Source organism: Chanodichthys erythropterus, chromosome 10 (genome assembly GCF_024489055.1).
Source record: "Chanodichthys erythropterus isolate Z2021 chromosome 10, ASM2448905v1, whole genome shotgun sequence".
NCBI lineage: Eukaryota > Metazoa > Chordata > Actinopteri > Cypriniformes > Xenocyprididae > Chanodichthys > Chanodichthys erythropterus.
The window spans coordinates 27,084,775-27,110,375 of NC_090230.1; the positions used below are offsets into that span (position 1 = coordinate 27,084,775).

General features: G+C 37.2%; 1 protein-coding gene across 3 annotated transcripts in view; it reads right to left on the reverse strand.

Annotated features, from left to right (window-relative positions):
• Window positions 1-25,601, reverse strand: part of impact (impact RWD domain protein) — a 38,311-nt gene that overhangs the window by 8,528 nt on the left and 4,182 nt on the right. For all 3 annotated transcript variants that reach the window (XM_067396844.1, XM_067396841.1, XM_067396843.1), the window contains exons 7-9: window positions 16,060-16,191; window positions 13,155-13,249; window positions 2,177-2,250 (exon numbers count right to left, since the gene is read on the reverse strand). In XM_067396844.1, coding sequence (XP_067252945.1) covers window positions 2,177-2,250; window positions 13,155-13,249; window positions 16,060-16,191 — 301 coding nt within the window. The remainder of the gene's footprint in view (window positions 1-2,176; window positions 2,251-13,154; window positions 13,250-16,059; window positions 16,192-25,601) is intronic.

The window sequence follows — 25,601 nt, forward strand, 5'->3', positions numbered from 1 at the left end:
TCCAATTCCCTTAGAGTTAAACAGTTGAGTTTTACCGTTTCCGAATCCATTCAGCCGATCTCCGAGTCTGGCGGTAGCACTTTTAGCATAGCTTAGCATAGTTCATTGAATCTGATTAGACCGTTAGCATCTCGCTCAAAAATGACCAAAGAGTTTCAATATTTTTCCTTTTTTACGAACCAATATCAATTCTTAAATCCCAAGAATCGATTAGTCTAGTCTGTTTTCAGTTGATGAATGAGCAGAAAATGTAGCGCCTCCCGTGTTCTTCCCGTGTTGATTCTTTTCCACCAGCTGTATGCATGAAAACAACACCTTCTGTGATCCTGCGAAATCAAGGCGTCATCAAGCTACACCTTTGTTTTGAATAAGCGACCTCTAGTGGCGAAAATTTCCATAGTGTGCCTTTAAGGCAAGACACCAAGGGTGAATAGGGTAAATAATGGACATCATCATCATAATTTTTTTTTTTCATAAAATAATGAGTGAGGCATTATTTAATTCAATTTGCACAAATTTGCATACATTTCCTGAACAGAAATCTGAACATTGGATAAAACCAAGTTCAAAATTCATGTGGACTCTGCTAAAAATCAGTTTGAATGAATGATTCAATGACTCACTCATAAATACTTCACTTGTTTCATTACTGGATGAATCAGCATTCCAGAACAAAACACTTGAATTAATGATTCAATGACAAATAAATTTTTTAACAGTCACTTGAAGTGCCAAGTTACTTTCAAAAGACAGTTTGTGAAGCTGATTCATGCTTATACATGACAACTGCTCTCTTTGGATCAGAACGCAGATCTAAATGTTCACTGCGATCGTACTTGTCAAAGTTTTAAAAGGGATAGAGGCCAATCATTGTCATTTAGGAATAAGATCACTGTGTGTTTGAATCAAGATTGCAATCTTTTATTGATCATTTGTGCAGCTCCACTATCTTTACTGTCTTTAGTGTGAACGGGTCTTTAGAGTTAAAGGTTTTCACAAAGGAGATTGTCTTTTTATCACTCCATAAAAACAGAAAATACTGTTACCAGCCAGAACAGAAAAAAATAAATTTTCATCATGTTTTTAGGAATAAATGTATAATGTATAAAATAAGGCGAATAATATATGAACAAACCCTCAGTAAAAACCTTTAGAATACAAATAAGAATAAAATGGTAAAGTTAGGTATATTTTAAGAGCTGCTTAAAAAAAACTCCTTTTAAGAAAACCACCTTTAAAAATATATAAAGTAATTGAAACCTACAGATGCAAAAAATCTAAAAAAAGTTTAAAGTGTCTTAAAAATAAACACTTAAATGTGTATTTTGGATCTTTGCACTGGTCTGAAACAACACATTATCAAAAGCCAAACAGCCCAAAATCTCAAAACTGACCAGTGCATGACAGCAGTCAATATTTAATCGTAAATTTATAAAACATCAGCTATACTTTGAGGTTTTGGGCAGCTGCAGGCTTCACCTTACCAAACAGGGTTGTGAACTGAAAACCATTGCCTCTTCATACACCGGGGGCTTCGGAAACATGCTGAATGTCAATATCACCTGCGGTTTAATCTCGTCCAAATGACACCCACTCCTCCCCTACTATATGTCACTAATCATGTTCTGAGGAACCGCCCGGGGCTACGCTCACGTAAACACACACACATATTTCTTATCTCATCAATGGATAACTCTAAATGCATACTGATTGAAAATATTAGCTGCAATTTATTAACAAACTATGAAAAAGTTCCCTAGTTGAATGCAGAACATCTGCTGTAAATGTGAACTGCGAGATTTTTGTGTCTAGTTGAGTTGATCTTGTTCTAAAGATGTTTTTAGTGGCAAAACATCTCAACATCCTTAAAACAAGATGCATTTACTTGATAAGCACAATTGCATCGCAAGATATTAAAATATTCCTATAATTTATCCTGAATTACATTATTTATATTTTTTTTTCATGTTCTAAGTGTAAACAACATAATGTTTTATAAATGCAAGATTTCTTTAAATATCTTAAAAAGTAGCTATAGTAATACATGATAAGAGCGATGCATTCTAAGGCAGATATATTGCGTACAACAGTCTATCTGTGTAAAACTAATCTGTGTAAAAGAAAGAAAATGTTTGCTTAGCAAGTGATTTTTTTAATGAACTAAAAACAGAAATACCTGTATGCATAGATATTGTGAGTGGCACTTGCAATCTTCTTGTTTTCGTATAAATTATTCAGAACCCTCTGAACCTGTAGGAAAATAAATAAATATAAAAACAACATATGAGCATACCAAACCAGCCACTGTTCCAACATCACTGGAGTCAGAATATAAAAATATTCACACGCTGATTGCTGGAAAGAGGCTGCAAGCAACAGAGCATTTCACAGTGATGCAACACCGACCACTAATACAAAGCTCCAGCATGAACACGCACAAACACTCACTCACCTGCACAGGCTTATTTTTCAGTCCCTGCTCATCTTTACAGGTCTGCAGGGTTGTTTCATAAACAGGAGGTGACATTACGACGGGAATGTATGTGTTAGATGGGTGTGTGCATAACATATTGACGCTAATAAAACACTGTTTCAAAAGACACGAGTGGACTTGAAATGCAACTTATTACTGTGTCGCCGACCAATTCCTGCCGCAGCAGGTCTGGCTGAATCTGAGCATATGGTACGACTACAAAATAGTTAATTAAATATAACAGCGTGGAACAAACTAGAGTTATATTAAATACAAGACTGTTTCAATAAGCATGATAAATACATTTATTCACATAAGCGTACAGGTATAACTGAAAGCACTGTTTGTGTTAATGTTTGCCAGTGTTGGGGTAACGCCGCTGTAATCAGATTACTTTTCAAGTAACAAGCATAGTAACACATTACTTTTAAATTTACAACAAAGTATTGGAGTTACTTTTTCAAATAAGTACTACAAGTTACTTTGTTTTCCCTGATTTTGCATTTCCTTCAGCCTGAGGCTTATTAATTTCACCTTTGAAGTGAAAAAAAAATAGATCTTTAATGTTTTTTTTGTTTTGTTGTTAAGAAACAAACAAGCAAGCATAGCATAGAAAAAGTATCGCAAAAAGTAACTTTACACATTACTAATGGAAAGTAATGGAATTAGTTACTTTTTAGGGAGTAAAGCAATCTTGTAACACATTACATTTAAAAGTAACTTTCCCCATCACTGAATCCAGCTGACATTAATCTGATATTGGATTTTAGAACCACTAATTATTGCAACTCAATAAACAAATATGCTTCACAAGAGAGGTCGTTACATTATTATTTGAAATGCCCTTGAAGATTTGCTAATATGTATCCAACAAATTAGTAGGCGTAATTGGCAGCCAACACTAAAATTGGCTGCAGCCTTGTGCTGTGTGACCCCGCCCACAGTAAAACCTGATTGGTCCAAAATCATGCAGCTCATGCATTTTAAAAATTAAACATGGATGAGGAGCGAATGATTGCAGAAAATGAAAAAACATCAAATAGCACATTTTTCATTAAAAAAGGCCATAAAAAGGAACGAAGCAAAGAAATCATGAAATTACAGTATGCATTTTTAGTTATGCATTGAAAAAAAAAAAAAAAGATTAATGTAGTGCGTTTTTTCATTTGTGGGTCTGTGACAAAAGCTGCGGGACTAGTTACACGCCGAAATTTTAGTGGAAGAAGAAGCAGAATAATAATAAGTATTTTGAATAATAATAATGGATGCTTTGCCTTTGGCAAGCACCATTAATAACTAGAATGTACATTTCCTAAAGAAAATGTGAATGGTGCTTGCAGTGGCAAAACTCAGCACTCTTGATTAGCATGCTGTTAACATAATTATCATGTTGCTTGCATGATGGTAGCATGATTACCATGTTTGCTAACATGTTTTTAACCAAATGCTAATCATGTTAGCATGATGCTAACATGATTAGCATGATGCTAGCATGATTACCATTTTGCTAGTATGTTTTTAACAAGACGCTAATCTTGTTAAAGGTACAATTTGTGATATTTTTTTCCGCTAGAGGTCGCTAGAAGCCTATTCAAAACAAAGGCGTAGTTTGATGACGCCAAGTTTTAGAGCGAAAATTTGGGACATGTGGTCTCAAAAGAATAGGGATTGGAGTCTGGAAGAACTCGTGTTCGTGGATGCAATTGTTAACGTTACTGTAGTATGAAGCAGAGCAGGAGCGAGTGTTGTGGAGCTGAACGAGGAGCTGGAGCGATTGATCAACACACGCCTCACGAGCAGCGGGACTTTTATTATGACACATCATTATCATGAGTTTACGGGAGCTGTCCTTGTCGACAGAACCAGCGGCAGATGGTAAACAGTAATTATGTTCCATAAATAAGTAACACAATCCACCATAAAACGTGCAAGAAGTAAATAAGGAACTGCCTGAAGCAAGCTAGTGGTTTGCTGGACGCTAGACACTACTTCCGCATTTGTCCACGGCACTGTTGTCATGTGGTTTCTACGTCAGTAAAGGCGGTAACAAAGGTAACTGACGTCATTGACAGGCGACTGCACTGCCCCGTGTCACTGTTTAGAATGGGAATTTTCTCATGATTTACAAGTAGTTGAAAACATTAGAAATATTGTTTGTAATCAGCTGGACAAAATATATAACACTAGCCTAGTGGTTTTTGGATATTTTACTGCAAAAATTTTACATATTGTACCTTTAACATCATACTACACGATTAGCATGTTTGCTAGCATGATGCTAATATGATTAGAATGCTATTAACATGATGCTAACACGATTAGCATGCTACTAACATGATGCTAACACATTTTTACTAGTTTGTGTCATATTTAAACCCTTAGCTAATTGCTATTAGCATGTAGCTATTCACTGCTAGCATGTGTAGCATGTTGGAAGTTTGCTAGCATGACTAAAAAAAAAAAACAACCGCCATGTCTTTACGATGTTCTGATGCAGAGATATAGATATAGATATATAGATATAGTGCAAAACGGTTGCTAGGGTACTCTGTTTGGTTACTAGGGAGGGGCTTGGCAGCTGCCAATGATGATACACCAAAGGCTGGTTGCCAGTATGAATAATATAAACCAACCCCCATGCCTCTATGATATTCAGATTTGAAGATATCCCTCTATGCTTTGTGTTGCTAAGGTGTTCTAATTTTAGCTTCAAAGAGCTTTAAACGATACCAGACGAGGAATAAGAGTCTTATCTAGAGAAACAATCGCTCATTTTCTACAAAAATGTAAATGTATATGCTTTATATAAACAAATGATCGCCTTCCAAGTGCTTCCGCCAAAACCGCACTTTCGTATGTCCTACACCTTCCCTATTTTACTTACGGAAAAAATGGAAATGGCACTGCGTTCGTTCCGTAAATAGAATAGGGAAAGCGTAGGAGATACAGCGTAAGCTTTTTGGAAAATACGGAAAACCGTTTGGAGGCCACTGAAGTCCACTATAAGGAGAATGTTTTCATTAAAAACCTTAATTTCTTTTCGACTGAAGAAAGAAAGACATGAACATCTTGGATGACATGGGGGTGAGTAAATTACCAGGAAATTTGAATTTGAAAGTGAACTAATCCTTTAATTCAATTACTTGCCATTTCTATATATTCCATTTCTATTCGATATAAGTGAAAAAACACTCGCGTGACATTCGCAGTGGACTTTTCATGGATTTACAGGCAATATCTGGCTTTGCTTCAAGAACCAGCTGGGCAGGAGCGACCAGATATTGAGTGTAAATCTGTTTTGTACACAACACCAAGGACTTCAAATATTGCTGTAAGACCCTTGGGTAGGACTCCGGCAGTTTATTCTGTCCATCAAAATGGGTTTCAGCCTATTTGTGCTGAGTGTCCCTCCATTATTTACCAAGAAAGAGAGTCAAAATAGGTCCAGAGTGCTTTTTCGTACTGCAGGTCTGAAACCACCGTCCTCTCGGTATTATCTCTCGTATTATGACAGCAGTTTCATTCACAAATCAGGAAAACACCAAGACCAATGTTAATGAATATTTAAGACGGCGCACTTCCCCAAAGAAAAAGTCTTTAGGAATTGAAGCCCCTATCAGCACGATTCATCTGAGCGCTGTTGGCGGCGTCTGTTTCCTCTCCGGCTAATACTCTCTCTGAACACCTGTGTCAGGCTGAGGCTAATGAGATATCTTTTCAATGCTGTGTGCAAATGTTGCCTTTTTATCAGCGCTGATCTAAACCAAATAGCGAAAAACACAAAGCAACATCCTTTTAAGGTAAAAACCCCATTGATAGTTCCTCTGAGGCTGCTTGGGGTTTTTGGTTCGCCTATTGTGGAAACGTCTTTGTGAGGAACGGAAATCTAATTAAATGTTTTCAGATCTATAGCTTGTGAAGATGCTTGAAGTTTTTCCTGAACAAACAGGTACGTGTTCCCAGCAGAACCCTGACGTCTTCGGTTCATAGACAAACTCATTTACAAACTTCTGTCAACAATAACCTTTTATGAAAATTAGAGCACAGCCAAACTTTGAAGTTCCTGCTGATAACACAATATCAAGCAAGCAAAGATCAAAAAGCATCAAAATGGCCTCTGAAATCCCAATAGAACTACAAAGTGAGTAAGAGATATGCCTGTGAATGCTTTCCCCCCCTTTTTCGTGGCCTTGTTTGTATGGAACAAGTGCGTCCTAATGCACTCAGACAGAACCCCTCAGCTGTTCGGCTGAACTAAACATAACCATTGATTTTATATCAACCTTGTCTAGCTAATTTTGGACTGATAAGGTTGTTTGGTTCGCTTCAGGGCATCTGTATAGCACTGTTGAAGCAATGCACCATAACACTTTTGATTGTCAACCAAGAATCCATAGGACTCGTACAGAAAAAAGATGATAAACTATACTTTTACATGTCCTCTCATGTGAAAAGAGAGAAGACTCTGTGATCCTCTGCTCGCTAGATGTGCTCCAAATTGTAAAATCACCTTTAAAGCTACCACATTAATAACACATCTGGCCCCGGGAGGGAAAAACTTAAATCAGAAAAAGACAACAAGGAAATAAAAAAAATGCAAGAAAAGGAAAGATAATGAGGAATACTCATGGCATTCTATCTGAACGGATTATAAAGCGTAAACACATCTACAGCAGATGACGTTAATCAAGTACTCAGTCTGTCTGAAACATCATCTACCATCTAATTTCACAAAAAGAACTGTAATTTAATTCCTCACTTGTCTGGGGGATTTCAATCAAGTTTTTATAAAGCTCCTCATTTGCATTTAGCTGTATTATACTGAAAATCATCTCAGGTTCGGAACTGCAAATGCTTTAAACACACCTGCGCATAAAAACACAGCATTAAAGAAAAGAACAAGATTCGGCGCTCAACACACTTACAATGTGAACAAAATACAGTGTGACAGATTAACTTTATATCGAGACATAATTATGCCTCATGCCACTCCATGAATAAAAAGACACTTTCAGGAACTTTTAGGTATGTTTCATCTCTATCTTAACTCTTTTCAGACCAGCGATGGCAAGCGTTTTTGTAAATTTTGACAAAAATGTAATGTTCCCCAGAATATTTTGTTTGTATGAATATCTGAAAATGCAATATAACAAAAGAAAGAACAGAGCCAGAGTTTTTAAACAAACAAAAATGTTCTATTCTAGCTTCATGCATCCTTTTTTAATCAAAACACTTTAAAAAAGCAACATTTTGAACAAAAAGCTGAGAAAAGCAATGAGTACAATGTGCAAAAGCAATGCTTTTATTGCTTGTTTCTGCTTCTTTTTTAACCCTTAAATGCATGTCTGTTTCGCCAATCATTCTTACATATTCGGGTCTTTATCGACCCGGATGTATATCTAACACTGATGGATCTCTACCTGTCGCGATAATATAAAACTCCTCTGGTATTAGAGTAACAATTACAGAAGAATAAAATAAATCGTATTTTGTTACCTTTTGGAGCTTGAAAGGGCTCCGTTTGAGCAGATGTTTTATGCCATCATCACTGTCCTCGTCAGAGCTCATTTCCCAGTAAATTCAGCAAATAATGGGCTAGTTTAATGTTTGAGGTCACGAATATGAGCCCATTCGCGATCTCAAACATATTCTCAGAACTGTATGATTTTCAACATCTTCAAAATCAATATTTTGATCACTAACAGCTTCACCAGATCCATCCAGTAACAGTTACAGTCACATTTGATTGCGTTCAGTACTTGTTCTGCAGTAAATCGCTGAGTCATTTCATGTTTCTCTTATTATTTCGTTTTCTGTCTGAATGAGTCGTCACTTCAGCATTGTGTTTCAGACACTGCCACCTTGTGGAATAAAGGTGAATTGCACTTTTTCTGTCATCTAAGATTCAATTATTGTTGTGCAGAAAAAATATACGTACACTCATACACACATTGGGTCGTTAGCGACCCTATACAATTTTTACACAAAATGAACGCAAAAACAGGCATTCTTTTATAATTTTATAATTTTTTTTTTCTTGTTATATTCTTTACAATAAACTGATTGAGGAATACCAAGGAGGTTGATGTGTAACTTTAAAAAATGAACGAGGAGGAGGGTAGTGAATGATGTCCCGGGTCACAAAAGACCCGAGGTATGCATTTAAGGGTTAAATGTGTTTTCATCCGGAGATTCTGTATTCTATCAGAAGATGTGTAATAGCGTCCCCTACCGAATAATACAGAAATATGGAAAAAAGCGAGGAAAGAGTTTATGCAATAAGCTGGCTGAGTTCCTTGAAATGTGCAAAAATAAAATGCTGATTGTTTAGGTTTTATTTATGCTTTTAAACAATTTAAATATATTAATTATGAATATTTTAATACTGATAAAAAGTATTCATAATTACTATTATTATTATTTAAGCATCTAAATGATCAAAAAGGTGTGAGTTGAAAAGTGTGAATATTGGTAAAAAGGTAACACTTTACAATAAGGTTTCATTTGTTAACATTAGTTAATGTAACATGAACTAACCATGAGCAATACATGTGTTATTGTATTTGTTAAGTAAGGGATAATGTACATCCAGCTGGTCTTGCATCATCCTGAAAGGATTTATTCTGTGATAACAACTGGCTGGATGTACATTATCCCACTTATTACACCGCTACTGCCACATAAGTAAATAATTAGCTTCCGCGGAGAGAGCAGTTGCTATGAACTAGATGGACATTTAAGAGATGCGGTACAGTCATAGCACATATTACACAGCATTTCGCCACATAAATAATTATGAGGATAAGAGATATTGATCTGAGATTAAAGTGATTTAAAGTTGCACCTGTGTGTTATCCTAATCCATTATGGTGAACAAAACAATAGTCACAAAATGCCAGCAGCTGCGTTTGAATGAAAGAAGAGAGAGTGTTATTTAATTATGTCATCCAGTATCCATGATATTGACTTGACTGCGTTTTAATATTTTATTAGCTCAACAAATGAGAATAAAAAAACATTCCTAGCAAGCGAATAGCGCTGCAGACTTCAGTAATCCGGATGAGCCTGTGTTATCTGTTTTCAGTAGTTGTTATCAAGGAATAATATACCACCGAATGGCGCCATTGACCAATCAGAATCAAGTATTCCACAGAGCCGAGTAATAATCTTTGTTAACTTTAGTTAAAGGGTTAGTTTACCCAAAAATGAAAATTTCTGTCATTAATTGCTCTCCCTCATATAGTTCCACACTCGTAAGAAAATTAAGATACTTTTGATAAAATCCAATGGCTCAGTGAGGCCTCCATTGACAGCAAGTTAAGGACCAGAAAGGTACTTAAAACAGTCATGTGACTACAGTGGTTAAACCTTAATGTTATGAAGTGATCAGAATACTTTTTGTGCACCAAAAAAAATAAATAACGACTTTATTCAACAATATCTAGTGATGGATGATTTCAAAACACTGCTCCATGAAGCTTTACAAATCTTTTGTTTCGAATCAGTGGTTCGGAGCGTGTATCAAACTGCCAAAGAACGAGGCTTCGTTACATCATAAGTGTTTAGAAATTTCAATGGTTCACCACTGGGGGGCGTGACTTTGGCAGTTTGATACATGCTCTAAAATAACACGCTCTGCTATTTTTTTTTTTTTTTTTTGGTGCACAAAAAGTGTTTAAATATGTTTTAAATATGTCTTAATTTGTGTGAAGATGAAGATGAACAAAGGTCTTACAGGTGTGGAACGACATGAGGGTGCGTAATAAATGACAGAAATTTTCATTTTTAAAGGTGCCCTAGAACTTTTTTTTAAAAGATGTAATATAAGTCTAAGGTGTCCCCTGAATGTGTCTGTGAAGTTTTAGCTCAAAATACCCCATAGATTTTTTTAACTGCCTATTTTGGGGCATAATTAGAAACGAGCCGATTTCAGGTTGTGGCCCCTTTAAATCGCGCGCTCTCCACCCACGGAGCTCATGCTTACCTTAAACAGTGCCTAAACAAAGTTTACACAGCTAATATAACCCTCAAAATGGATTTTTACAAAGTGTTCGTCATGCATACTGCATGCATACTTCGAATTGTGTGAGTAAAGTATTTATTTGGGTGTTTACATTTGATATTGAATGAGTTTGAGGCTATGCTCTGTGGCTAAAGCTAACATTACTCTGTTGGAGAGATTTATAAAGAATGAAGTTGTGTTTATGAATTATACAGACTGCAAGTGTTTAATAATGAAAATAGCGATGGCTCTTGTCTCTGTAAATACAGTAAGAAACGATGGTAACTTTAACCACATTTAACAGTACATTAGCAACATGCTAACGAAACATTTAGAAAGACAGTTTACAAATATCACTAAAAATATCATGTTATCATGGATCATGTCAGTTATTATCGCTCCATCTGCCATTTTTCGCTGTTTTCCTTGCTTGCTTACCTAGTCTGATGATTCAGCTGTGCACAGATCCAGATGTTCTGCCCTTGTCTAATGCCTTGAACATGAGCTGGCATATGCAAATATTAGGGGCGTACATATTAATGATCCTGACTGTTACGTAACAGTCGGTGTTATGTTGAGAATCGCCTGTTTTCCGGAAGTCTTTTAAACAAATGAGATCTATATAAAAAGGAGGAAACAATGGAGTTTGAGACTCACTGTATGTCATTTTCATGTACTGAACTCTTGTTATTTAACTATGCCAATATAAATTCAATTTTTAATTCACCTTTAACTAATGTTAACAAAGATTATTACTCTGTTCTGTGAAATACTTGATTCCGATTGGTCAATTGCAGCATCCAGCGGTATGTTATTCCCCCGGTAACAACCACTGAAAACAGATAACACAGGCTCATCCGGGTGAACTAACCCTTTAATAACATACAGCAGTTCAAAGTTTGTTCATCTTAGTGCACAATGCGTTAACTAATATTAACAAATACAACTCTTGATAATGTATTAGTAAATGTTGAAATTAACATTAACAAAGATTATTAAATGCTGTATAAGTGCAGTTCATTATTAGTTCATGTTAACTAATGTACTTAATTAATGAACCTTATTGTAAAATGTTACCAGTAAAAAAAAAAAACCTTGACTAGCTAAACAGCTTTAAAGGGGGTCGCACACCGGACGCGTAGCTCGGCGCCGCGCAGTGTCGCGCCACGTCTTTAAAATTCGAACACATTGTTTTCTATGAGAGTACGCACACCGGCGGCGACATTCGGCGCCTGTCCACGGCGCCCAGCAACGACTCAGGAAGTTGTTTAAAATCCTGCCGCGCCACAGAGCGCCATGTAAATTGTTTTACATTAAATGTATATTATATTTCTCTCAAATCATCGTTAATGTACATACTGACTTCACCCTGTGCTGCAAGATACATCAGTTTCACATTCTTAGTTTAACAGCTTGAATAAAGTCTAAACATGTATAATAAACGTAGCATTTTCTTTTCTTTTTCTTTGTTGTGCCATTTTTCCATGTACACTAACCTCAGTGCGAAATATTAAAGCATAGGCATGTAACGTTTCCCTGTTGACGTAAAACACTCCCATTGTGCAGCTCTTCTATCAGGAGTCGAGTCAAAATTGAGCTCGCGCATATATAATGTGCGCGGCCGGTGTGCGATACCTGTGAGTTGTCAGAGACGCGACGCTGCGCGGCGCCGAGCTTCTCGTCCGGTGTGCGACCCACTTAAGGGGTTGGCGAAGAAAAGAAAGCACATTTCAATACGAAAAGCTAATTGTTGAATAAAATGTACCACCTTCTCCACATTAACATGTTAAATGACTACATTACAGTTAGAGATCACTATTACTATTGCTCATATTAAGTAAACATCAGATAGAAAGTTATAATGCATCATTTGTGCTATGACCATGAATAAAACCTCAAATACTGCAGAAAGCATCTTGAAATCTCAGCTGTATTAGTTTATAAACTCATTGTGTGCCTCACGAATGCATTTCGACACTTGTTTTTATATTAAGCAGGCGGAATGAATGAAGGACCCCAGGTTGAAAATGTAAATAGTCAGCTTCAAGCTGTCAATCACTTGAAGGAAATTGGTTTATGTATGAACAAGTGGCGGAAATGTCAACGTCTTGCTTAAGGGCAGGGTGTCATTCACAATGGCTGCTCTTCTACCGCGTAGCAATCTCAATATCATGCGCATTGCAACGTCCCCGGGCTGACACACAATGCCAACACCTGTGCAGTCAATTTCTGTAAAACGACTCTGTCAAGATCGCACACGAGCTTGGATGTAGAAGACAATGAAGTTCGCAGGGGGTTGGGGAAGAGAGGGTTTATAATAATGCGGCAAGAGCCGTTGCATCAGGGGCAGGTGCGCGTGAGTCATGTGCCATCCATCCAGCTGGGCATGGTGAACAGCGGCGCTTCCGTGACACCGTCAAGTGTCTGTTTGTACTGACACGGGGGAGAGCGTGGGCAGGGATTCAACAGTGAATTCCAGAAGTTAAAAAGAGCTGAGAGCGAGCGCTGAGGACACTAGAGACTAGACTGATAGGCATTTCAAAAACAGTGTCAAACGCTGATATCTGCTTTCACACGAGACGGCTGCTATCAAACACAATTTCTACGAGCCTCATATCTTTGGCAAGAAAAAAGTTTGTTTGGAACACATAGTCTGATAAAACGGGTAATGAGTCCCACCTGTTTCGGAGTCACCACTGGGGCTAAATGAGGCTGGAACGTGCTCCGTCTATCCGTGATTGTCTCTCCGTGTTTAATCGGTGGCAGCTCTTCATCTACAACAAAAACAAACAACATCAGTCCTTTGAATGACTGGTCAGCCGCTAATTACTAATTAACTGGGATTGCTTTACACAAGACGCCCATGTCAATGGTGCTTTGAAGGGATTTTAAAAGTCAAAACTTCAATAACGCACTAAAATTCATTCTAAATTGATGAAAAAAACACATAGGAACAAACGAGAGCTACATGATTAATCGTTAAAAGATCATGATCTCTATTCAAACACACAGGTGATCTTATTCCTAAAAGATTCGCCTTTTAAACCTTTGACAAAATCACACCAGAACATTCAGATCTGTGTTGGCGTTGAACAGTTATCATGCATGAAACAGCTAAACAAACAACCACACAGTATTATTATTTCTGTGTTACAAATATTCATATCACAGAAGTACTATAGTTTATAGTTCGTATATAAACACTGATGTCCATTGTAATGGAATAGAGTAAATCACCCTTTAAAAGTAACTTCGCACTTCAAATACCGATCGCATTGTTACACCAGTAGGTGGCGACAAGTGACTGTTAAAAAAGTATTTATCAATGAATCATTCATTCAAAAGTTTTGTTCAAAAACATGGATTCATCCAGTAATGAAACAAATGAAGTGAGTCATTGAATCATTCACTCGAATTAATTAAACATTTTAAATAGACCGCAGCAATTAACATTTGTCTAGTCTAGTAAATCACAATTTTGTTTTGTTGTCTGTTCAGAATCGTTGAAGAATCGTGATCTCTGTTTGAAGCAAAAAAACGTGATTCTCTGTTTTTCTAGAATCGTGCATGTTACGCATGCTGCGTGTGCGTCGTGTTTATGTATGTGTGGTAGTCTTGTCTTGTGTGTGTTCCAGATCCCATTGGTCCGTCAGCCTGTCACTCTGATGACATCCCCGGTTCACGCTACCAATCATCTTCCAACGCCCCGGTCAAAAACCCCGTATCTCCTTCGCATTTCCAGCTGTTTGGCTCAATCCGCTTTGCTATTTGGTTGTTTTGCTTGTGTTTTTTTTGCGCTGTTTTTTTTTTGTCCTGATATTGTTTATTGTATATTGTATGTGTGTCTATTACCCATCTGAATAGTCTTTTGTTGAGCTTGTTTTGTACAGTGTATAGTTGGGTTTTACTGTCAGTCTGTCTTTTCAGTCATCACGTTGTGTGAGGCTAGGAAGTTAGCTGTGTTTTGTTTTATTTCTTTGATTTGGCACCCCTCGAGCTCCCCTTCCCAATACTGTAAATACTGTAAATATTGATTCCACTTTCACTTGAGCACTGTGCACAATAAAAACACCTTACACGGTTTTCTTGTCTCTCGGCCTTTACCACTCTTGTACACGTACACACAAACTTTCAAAAATGTTACTTCTTAAACTTACCCCTAGTCAAACAAACAGTAAATAAAACATCTAAAAGGACGTAACATTTGTGGGGGCTCGTCCGGGATAATAAATAATTTGATCTTTCCTGGATATTAATTTTGTGTGTGTATATATATGGTGGTTTGTGCCGTAAGAGAAGAGTAACGCTTGTGTACAGTAATATCGTGTATAGTGAGAGTGGCGTGATAAGAACAAAACAAAACATGAGTTTCTTTGATTTACAGTCATTTATTAAGGAACCAAGTTTAGACAAATTCGATAAGTGTAGGAAGGATGATTTGCAGCTCTACCACACATAGGCAAGAATCAGAATATTTTGTTTGTATGAATATCTGAAAATGAAATATATCAAGAAAGAACAGAACCACAAACAAAAAATGTTCTATTCTAGCTTCATGCATCGTTTTTTTTTTTTTTTTATCGACAACACTTTAAAAAGCAACATTTTGAACAAAAAGCTGAGAAAAGCAAGTTTTTTCAATGACTACAATGTGCAAAAGCAATGCTTTTATCGCTTGTTTCTGCTCATTTTTAAAAATGTGTTTTCATCTGGAGATTCTGTACTCTTTCAGAAGATGTATAATAGCGCCCCCTATCGAATAACACAGAAATACAGAAAAATGCGGGGAAAGAGTTTATGCAATAAGCTGGCTGATTTCCTTGAAACATGTAAAAATAAAATGTTGATTGTTTAATTTATGTTTTATTAATTGCTTTTAAACATAAGACAAAACAAATAAAATATCTCAAATGAGATTCAAGAGATTTGTTCAAAACTCCAGTAATGAAACAAATGAAGTGAGTCATTGAATCATTCACTCAAACCAAGTTTTTTTTAAATAATTCAAATTAAGTAAACATTTTAAAATAGACCACAGCGATTAACATTTGTCAGAACGTCTAGTAAATTACATGATATTTTGTTTTGTTGTCTGTTCAGAATCATTGGAGAATTGTGATCTCTGTTTGAAGCGAGGCAAGAATCACTGTAAGTGGCCTTATAAATGTACAAAATTTTATACAGATATTTTATTCCAAATGAATTTCATCATTAACAGTGAAAGAGACAAGCTTTCTAACTCGATCTGCAGGGTTTCTCTGTATAACAACACAAATGTGCTTATGTACTAGAGATCTGAAACTGAGTTTGAACAGGTTCTGAGGATGGCACACGTGGCATTGATCAATGATTTTGTTGGTTGTCTTTAGAGAGACTCATATGTTTGCTGAGACTTTAAAGGAAAGGTTGTTTGGAAAGTCCTTATAGAGTGTTGTATGCAAATGACTAACCTTGGGCATGCAGTCTCTTACTTAGAATACTTAAATTCATTAAAATTAGAACAAGGTTAAGAACAAATTTATCAGTGAATGAGAACAGTGTTTATTGGCAGTTTCGTTAGGAACAGCGGTATACTGGGACGTACCATCTGAAGCGTCGGAGAAGAGCTGAGCTGACTGGTTGGCGAGTTTGAGCACGCTGTAGTCTGGAAGATCGTCCTCGTCGTAGTCGTGACCTTCTTCCTCTGTCGTCATTGTCTTGCCCGTTTCTGGTCCTTCTAAAAACAGAGACAAGAGCAGACGGATTAAGAGCGGCAGAACCTAATAATTTAACAAACCATTGCACATTTCATTCAATTCCACAAGGACACGCGCTGCAGCATGCAAGACATTTCAGTCAGAAAATCATGTTTAATGATTAAAATAAAGAGGTTTTGAGATTAGTGTTCAAGATACATAAATAAAGGTCAGTGACATCCTCCCACAAGTTTCCTAAATCAGTAAACATAGTTAAATGCAAATAATCCTTAACATCTCTTTTGATACAGCATGTACTTGCACTTTATCCCCCCATAAAAGAATCTAAAGGGGGTAAAAGGGCACGTTCAAGCACTTCCATCGAGAACAAAATAACTAATAACATAAATATTGCATGGAAACATCCAAATGAGCCTCATTTATGAAACATGAGCAGAATTTCTATGTAAGTTGAACATAAATATATGAATGTGTTAGGTTAATGTGTTAAATAAAGGTTCTTTATTGGCATATGTGGTTTCATGAAGAACATCCATGGAACATTTCCACTGGTTCTTTAGATTATTAAAATGTTCTTCACATTAAGAAAAATTATTCTTTTAATGTCACTTTATTTGAATAGCGCAATTAAAATAACACATGCTTTGCAACATTTGTAAAATAACATACATCACACCACAATAAGACACATAAAACAGCCAGTCAATGGTTAAAAGACATAAAAAGTTAGTAAGTTTTAAGCTGTGATTTAAATTTGTATACAGAAATAATGAGGCAAGCTATTCCAGAGTTTTGGGCAGCTACAGCAAAAGCACAATCCTCTCTTTGATTTAGTTTAGACCTTGGAATTTTTAGTAAGTTTAAGGTCGCTGATATCAACGTTCTTCCAGACTGATATTTAGTCAAGAGATCTAAAAGATGGTATACAAATCCTTGAATGCTCTCGTCCTAATAAATAAAATCAATCCTGTAATGCACCAGAAGCAAGTGCAGTGAAACCAAGGTGGGGGAGATGTGCTCATATTTTTTTAATATCCATCAAGAGCTTGTTGTTTAACTTTTTGGAATTAAGAAATGAAGGACTGACTAATTCTCTTGCACAGCGCATTGCGATAATCAAGCCTTGAGGAGATCAAAACATGGATCACAATTTCAAGACTAACGTGTCAAACATTTCATCTTGGAAAACATTTTTTTTTACAATGGAAGTAACCTGTTTATTCAAACATGAGGGAAATATTAATATGCACACCCAAATTTTGACCTGTTTTGACATATGGTGACAAGAGGCCAAAATCTCTATCCAATATACCCCTGTCTTTACTAGGGCCCTATTTCTCTAACTTTCATTTAGATGTAAGAAATTTGAAGACATCCAGGAAATGTTCTAAGCCATTTTTATGCATCAGCAGCAATAATAAAGCTGTATATTGTCTGCATAACAGTGAAACACGATGTTGTACTCTTTAAAAATAGAGCCCAGTAGGAACATATAAAGTGAGAACAAAGTAGGGGCAAGGATCGAGCCTTGAGGCACACCATATGTAAGAGGTGCACCGCATTCCAAATTATTATGCAAGTGACATATCAGTAAGATTTCAGTACAATAAACATTCAGATTTTAGTTTTTCTAAGAAAATGTTTGTTTATTTATCCATGTCTTTTTAGATAACTGATATCATTTTCAGAAAAAATAATTTGCCAGATCTATGGAAACCCTACTTAGAGGTTGTTCCACATTATTAAGCAAGTCACAGTTCTCATGCAATATGGGGACGAAGAAAGATCTTTCTGAAGATGAAAAGCATGAAATGGTGCAATTTTGTGCAAAATGCATGAAAACAACTAATATTGTGTGAAACTAAATGGAGATTATCGAATTATCATAAGATTTGTGAGTGATTTAGAGCACAACAGAACTCGGTCAGATAAAGGCTTATTAATGAAACACACCAATACTCACTACCACACTTCTATCAATCAGATAAGACTTAAAGCACTTCAGGGCCTTCCCTGGATCCCCACATACAGCTCCAACCGCGAGAGCAGAACAGTGTGATCGATTGTGTAAAAAGCAGCAGGTAAATCTAATAAAATGGACACTGCAGAAACTCCAGCATCTACGGTCAAAAACTTTCATGCCTAAGGCAAATATTACTGGTAAGTTTAGAAAATCTTATTTCCTTCTAAGAAATTGTGTAATTGGTAGAAAACTACTTTTTCTAAAAAAAAAAATTGACATTAATGAAAATGGGATACTGGGCTGAAATTAGCTAGGATTGTCAGGTCTAAGTTTGGTTTCTTTAGCAAGGGCTGCACCGATGCCTGTTTCAGGATGTCGGGAAATGTGCCAGTGTCTAAACTTTTATTTATAATCTAAAGTACACTAGGCCACCCACGCACACACATTCACAGTCTTCTATGACATCAGTTTTGAAACTTTTATTTTTAAAAATGTATAAAAAAACAGTTTTACATGCCAGTAAAACCACAGAACGAAACATTTCGACTCAAATCACTGGCATTCATTTTCCATGTGTCGTTTGGAATCTTGAAACGAGAAACTAAATGAGAACTAAATGAAGTTGCAATCAGCCGTTCCAGCTGTTCTGAAGTACAGCATTAATATTCAGTGAAAAAACAGCTTTCCCACACATTCTGACCAAGGATTTTCCTTGACGTCCCCATTATACAGGCTTATACTGGATAAAGATGTTTCAGAATCCCTTTGTAGAGGACACTGAGGCAGGTTTCATTCGTATGCCCTGTCAGGTGTAAGGTCTTGGCATCAGGGGCATTGGAACAATGTGAAAAGTGGGAGGAAGACATAAATCTCATCAGCCTCTCTTCAGAAGCACGACATGGTTTCAAATGCCTAACATGAGACACTATTTGAAAGCATAAACACTAAATAAGTTGAATGGTTATGTCTAAAGCTTTATGAATATAAAAATACATTCATTCTTCACAGTTTTTGCTCACATTTTCTGTCCTCGAGAAGTTTGTTCAGCACACAAACTCTGTACCAGATGCGCCTCAGATAATGAATATTAATCGCATTCTGTGATGGTTGGCCGAGGTTTCTGCTTGATCATAAAGTTGACGTTTTACATCTAGCCAAAAAAAAACAAAAACAAAAAAAACCCTCTTTAAAATATCAGTGCAATGCTCCAAAATGTGGGTGACCAGTCTCTGAAAGTTCAAGTGGTTGCGATTAAATGCCAACGTACAAATGTCAAAAATATCCTGAGATCTGAATGAATTCTAAAAGGGGGAAACGGTTTTCTTGGATCGCAAGCACCTTGAAAATGACACAATTTTAAGTATTTCAATCATTTTCTAGAAATCCCAAATTTCCTAATATTTCCAGGTTTTCCATCACTGTGGAAACCTTGAAAAACAGGAAATGTTGGGAAGAACTGGGGTGAAATCAAGCCAAATTAAGCACTTAATGAATCAAAGCATGCCCACTTGGGTCGACATATCCTAATCAACATGGATAAGCACATATTAGCGCCTCTGCCCTGCTGACCACAAAATGAACCATCTTTAAACAACACATAATGAAGCTCATCAGAAAATACCTCTGAAACTGTTGAGGTGCGCTTGGCTTTTCCTTTCCCATTTAGTTCAGCAAAACTGAGGCAAATCAGATTGGGAATTTAATTATAGCTTGTCAAGAAATTAAACTGGTTCCAAAGCTTTAACGACCTTTGACTGCTTTCCATTTCTCCCCAACCGCCCCCACCTCTCAGTGTCAGACGTAAATATTCATGCCTCACGGAAATATAAAAAAACCAACCTTTTGATCTCTCTAAGGGGCCTTCACCGCACAACCTGCTGTAACTAGCATCTCATCTACATAATTACTGTAAAAACAGAGCTGATGTTTGCAGAGTGTGAAGGGAGGCGGCGCTTTTCATGACACCGTCGAGTATTAGGCCTGTAATCATTTCGTTGATGAGGGAAGACGCTAATTACCTTCCCTCTGAAGTTTGATATTAGATTAAGTTACTTCTTCCGAAGTTACGTCACCAACAAGCACGAGAGCCGTGTATCGGGAACCGAGTGTATTTAGGCCTGTTTGTTTACCAAAATGTGTGGGGGGAACAAATTAGCATCGCTAATGTAATATTCGCACTACAAAAAAGAAACAACTGCATGCATACTGAGCACATCACTGCGAAACAATGGGGTTTCGGGAATCGCACACAGCGTCGTCAAATCCAAAACGTTCATTTGAAAACAAAGGAAATCAAGTTCGAACGAAACAGATGTTCAAAACAGGTAATCAGGGGCTTGATTTAACTTTGGCGTTCAAAACACTAATGAATCATTCAAAAGACAGATTCTCTGTAGGGCACAAGCAACTTGTCAAAGTCGTGATCTCGAGATTGGGAGTTAAACAAAAGATGTAGTAAACAACACAAGCTCGCTGTCGTCAATTGCTTTCAATTAGCATGACATACTGAATGCAGGTTCTTTGCCAAACCTTGTTATTTCTGCACACACTGATTATATCAGAACTTGAATATCCTGCATAAAATACCTTCTGAAGAATAGCCTTAGGTAGTCATCTATGGCGATGTTTACACCTGGTATTAAGATGCGTTTTGGTCAATTGGATCACAAGTAGACAAAGGAGACACATCCATTTAATCTGTCTCTTTTGTCCACTTTCAACCACTTCTGTCCTGATTTCTCAGAGGGGAGAGTCTATGGGCGGGTAAATGTATGTTTCTTTTTCCGATTTAATGGACAAAATAAACTCATGCAATTTACATATGAACGTAAGCGGAGACAATGGGAAAACACAGAGAGCAGAAGCTTTCCTTTCTGTTCTGATCAGGAATGGTGAGAGAACAATGTGCTTGGTACATTATTCATCTTCAAACCAAACTTGGATCTTCAGGGTGACACAGTTTAAATCCTGTCTAGCTAGCACGCTTCCCATGATGTTTACACATTAGGTCTGGTCAAACTACCTCTGGAAGTGGTCAAAACATTTTAGACCCTGTTTACACTTGTATTTTGTGTTGTCTACTGTGATCAGATCAACCCAAATGCATCTTAATACCAGGAGTGAAAAGAACCTTTGGTTTTAGAGGGGTTTTGGGCACTTGTCAGCTGGCTACTCTGGAAGACCAGCTAACCCAACTTGAGCCTGGTTCATACTACAATTTGGCCAACTTTGAAGCCAATATGTGTAGTCTTCGATCAATTAGTGTGACCTTTCCAATGAATCTTATAACATAGATTTGTATCGTGAAATTGTGTCACGGCCCTGCAGTGACCTAATGAAGAGCCAAAAGGTGTGAAGCAAATAATGATATGTGTGAGAAACAGATCAATGTTTAGCAACATTACATCCAGTTATTTAGTTTTTGTCTTCATATTTAAAGGGGCCATTCACTATGGACTCTTAATAAGACTGTCTATGTCTAAATTTTTTCTAAAATCTACGCAAAAGAATTGCAAATAATGTATGAAATTGGTGCTACATGACTAGAGAAAATGGAGAAAGAAAAAACTACACCTATAATGCACTTTTGATTTTGGCTCCACCCCCCTGTTCTCGCATGTTGGAAAAAAGGCTTCCCCGGTTGCAGCAACTTCCATTTTTATTATTGATATTTTGCACCAGTTTCCCAGGAAGTGACGATATTGTTCTACTGAACACATGGGATGGAAACTGTACTTTAACTGTACTGAAGTCCTCACAGGTGCCATTATATGATGAACAGATTTAATTTAGGCTTTTATTCAAAAATAAACATTGACCAGCAAACAAAAACAAGCTCAAACGAACCTGCTTGATGTGCGAGAACAAAATTCTTGCAGAAAATTAAACGTGCTGCGTAACATGAGAATGAACCTCACCGGTTCTTGCTGAAGCTCAAGCGTTCTCCATAACACAAAACAATGAATCTTATTGGTTCTGGTACACGTCAAGCAAAAAATCTTGAGTTTCCGTTTACCACAAATGATGTGTGAGTGGATGAATGTTTAAATTAAATCATATAAAGCGATCGATTCATTTCAGAAAATGTTGGACTAAACCACCCAATTCATATAGATTAGTTGTACAATCTCGTAGCTGTCTATGGAGGGACAGAAAGCTCTCAGATTTCATCAAAAAGATCTTCATTTGAGTTCTGAAGATGAATGAAAGTACGGGTTTGGAACAACATGAAGGTAAGTAATGACAGAATTTTCATTTTTGGGTGAACTATCCCTTTAAGTTCTCAACTTTGGATGGACACATAGCTATTGTAACAATATAAAGGTGGTTGAAACTTATCCTTTAATTTACAACAACCAAATTGCACAGGAAAAAACGGCTTTAGACCAGCTAAGAACTGCAAACCCTCATACACTGCTTCCATACTTACAACGATTAAACTGCCTGAGGTTACAGAGTTTCTGTCCTGATGGTTTCTCATCGGCGCTCATGCAGTGGATTACTGCCGCTGCACCTTTAGATTGATTTTGCCAGCAGGGATGTGTCTTGTTGGTATAGCTGTCCTGATAGGATGTCAAGACTCAACGTGTAGAATGGTTACTGATGGACGAAGGTCAAATCAGAAGGTCTATTCAGGCCTGCCAATGCTGTGATTACATCCTGATTACCGCAATTTAATTTTGTCACCTTGAACCTTTGACAGTCCCACTCAGCCTTTAGACTCATCACTCCAACATCTTCATCGTTCTTTCTACAAACATGTAATTTCATTTCTATTAAAAGGTTCTAATGAAGCGAGATCTGGTACTGTCGCCAACCCACACGCCTGTAATTGAGTGTCCTTCTTTCTACCCGTTAACCACATCTGAGTTTATGGAGTGTGGCACCTTACGAAGGACTCGTGGCAGTGTGGGACTTAAAATAATTAACGGGACTTGGCTAATGAACAAGACGGCTAGTCACGCGCCCATTTCCATTTTTCCCCCTCCATTCAGTTGGAGCTCCATTTCCCTCTTGAGCGTGCCATTCATGGAAACGCATTTGCATATTAAAACCATTGACATACATACATAATCCCAATCGCAATTATCACATTCAGCGAAAGGCGTGGGAGAGCTGTCTTTCAAAAACAATAGCTTTTAAGGATTTGTAACGGCAGCGTTTAGAAGTGGACTATGGCCTGACTGTAATATCTCTTGATAAGCCTAGTCACTGAATGTACTAGTGTGGAACAACAGGCAACAAGTACTACTTAAAACTGATAACCAATTAACGCTATTTGTAGATTGCAAGAATTGTTTTGCATTACATATCACCAATAGGTAATTAGTTTCTATTGAAACATGTTACTGGGAGATAGAACTACAAATCACAGACGTAAACGTTGCAATTATGGGCTTATTATGGGAAGTATGTGAAGTGTCAGACATGCATTGAAAAACAACAGAAAAAGACCAAAAAATTCTCCACTTTCAGACTTTTAGGTCTAACTCCTCCTTCCAAAACACAAAAGCCAATCCTGAACATGCAAAAATGATTGACAGGCAGACACTGCCTCCATAATTATTGATTGAGCCAAGAATAAAACAGCACGGCCAACACTCAGTGCTCTTTACAGAGCCGAAAGCTGTCATGGAACGAGTGTGATTTCTCAGGACACCCATTGATATCAGGTAATACTGGCATTTTAAGTGCCAAAAAACCCCTTTTACGACAGATAAACACGTCCAGCCTCTAGAGTGTTATCGATGGAAGCTAACAAAGCAAGACGAAGCAAATTTCCTCCTTTAAGAAGGTTTCAAAATAAGATTTTCTCCATTTTCTGAAAAGAACCGAGAGAACAGGCTGAGTGTCAAAACCCATCAGGGTCAATTCTGGACTTGGCACTGACCTCATGGGGCCTTTAAGAGCGCCGGTGAAAAAGATTAACAGGTTCTGTCAAGGCAGTGCGAGTCTTTTCATCGATTACGATTAGATCTCCCCAACGCCGAGGTCTGTGACAGCGAGGGAGAAGGAGCGCTCTTAAAAAACCATCTAACCTCTGCCGTGGCAGGCTGCTCGGTTCATTTTATCCAAACAATTCGACTTTATCGAGATGGCTAGATCAAAGGCATGGATCCAATATCCGGCATGCAATAATTTTGGCAAACATTATGTTCAAAGGCAAGAGAGATTTGAGGCGGATAATCAGGAGAAATGACTCGGGGAACGAGCGACTGGGCTACTCATGTGAAAAGCATCCCAACATTTTGCCAGCGTGAGGTGATTTGCAAGAATTTCAATATGCTGGAAAAAGTGCAAGCGCAGAAACTAGTCGTCCAGAGAGGATAAAGATCGGACTTGTGGCCCTCGACTCGTGGGATATTATTATTATTAGGTATCCTGTCAGGTGTGGAGGTCCTGTCAAGCGCCCACACGGTATCTCCAGGGTTATTTTTAGCGTGACTTCAGTGAACCTCACATCAGTAGGTTGTGAGTAGCAGGTGTCACATTGGTAGGTTCTAAAGCAGGTGTTACCCACAAGCACTTCGGTTTAACATTCACAATTCATTTGTCATGGACACTGCCCTCCAAATGTTTGGAAACACCCCTGGCAAAGTGTGGTTTTGGACGATATCAGCATAGATTCTTATCATTTTTTGGTGCAAATACATTACAGTAACTTGACATTATCATTGAAGACCAGCAATAATAATTTTCATTTTGATTACATAATAATGGCAATATATTCATGTCAAAGTCAGACATGCTCCTTTGCCAGCTGTGATGCTGGTGACTGGTTTAAACTTGGCCCAGGTTTGTAAAATATTTTTGGGTCAGCACACCTTAATAGCTTCAACAATTGATTGCCAATTAAGTTTAGAATACAATGAACCAATCAGAACCCAGTTTAGGTCAGATAGCTGCTAATGCTGGATATATTGAGGATTCAAAAATGTACGTTTTTTCTATGTATAAACAGTATATGTAATAAAATATGTTTTCGTAGTTTGTGTTGACCCTTATCAGTGCAAAATTATCACAAATTAAAAAGGATTCATGCAAATATTGTCCAAAACCCCACGTTTCTAGTACGTTTCCAAACTTTTGGAGGGCAGTGTAGTTCCAAACTTATATGACGTTCTTCTGCAGAACACAAAAGAAGACATTTTGTAGAACATTGGGAACCGAATGACTTTGGACCCCATTGACTTTCATTGTATGGATGAAAGAAACATTTTTCAAAATATCTTCCACTGTGATATATAATAAATTGCTTGGGATATTCCTATTTGGAAGCTGCACTCGATAAAAAAATCATCAAAATAAATATACGGCATTCCAAACCTGTATGACGTTCCTCTGCAGAACACAAAAGAAGACATTTTGGAAACCGAACGACTTTAGACACCATTAACTTTCATTATATGGACAAAATAAACATTTCTCAAAATGTTGGGATGTTCCTATCTGGAAGCTGCTTTCGAT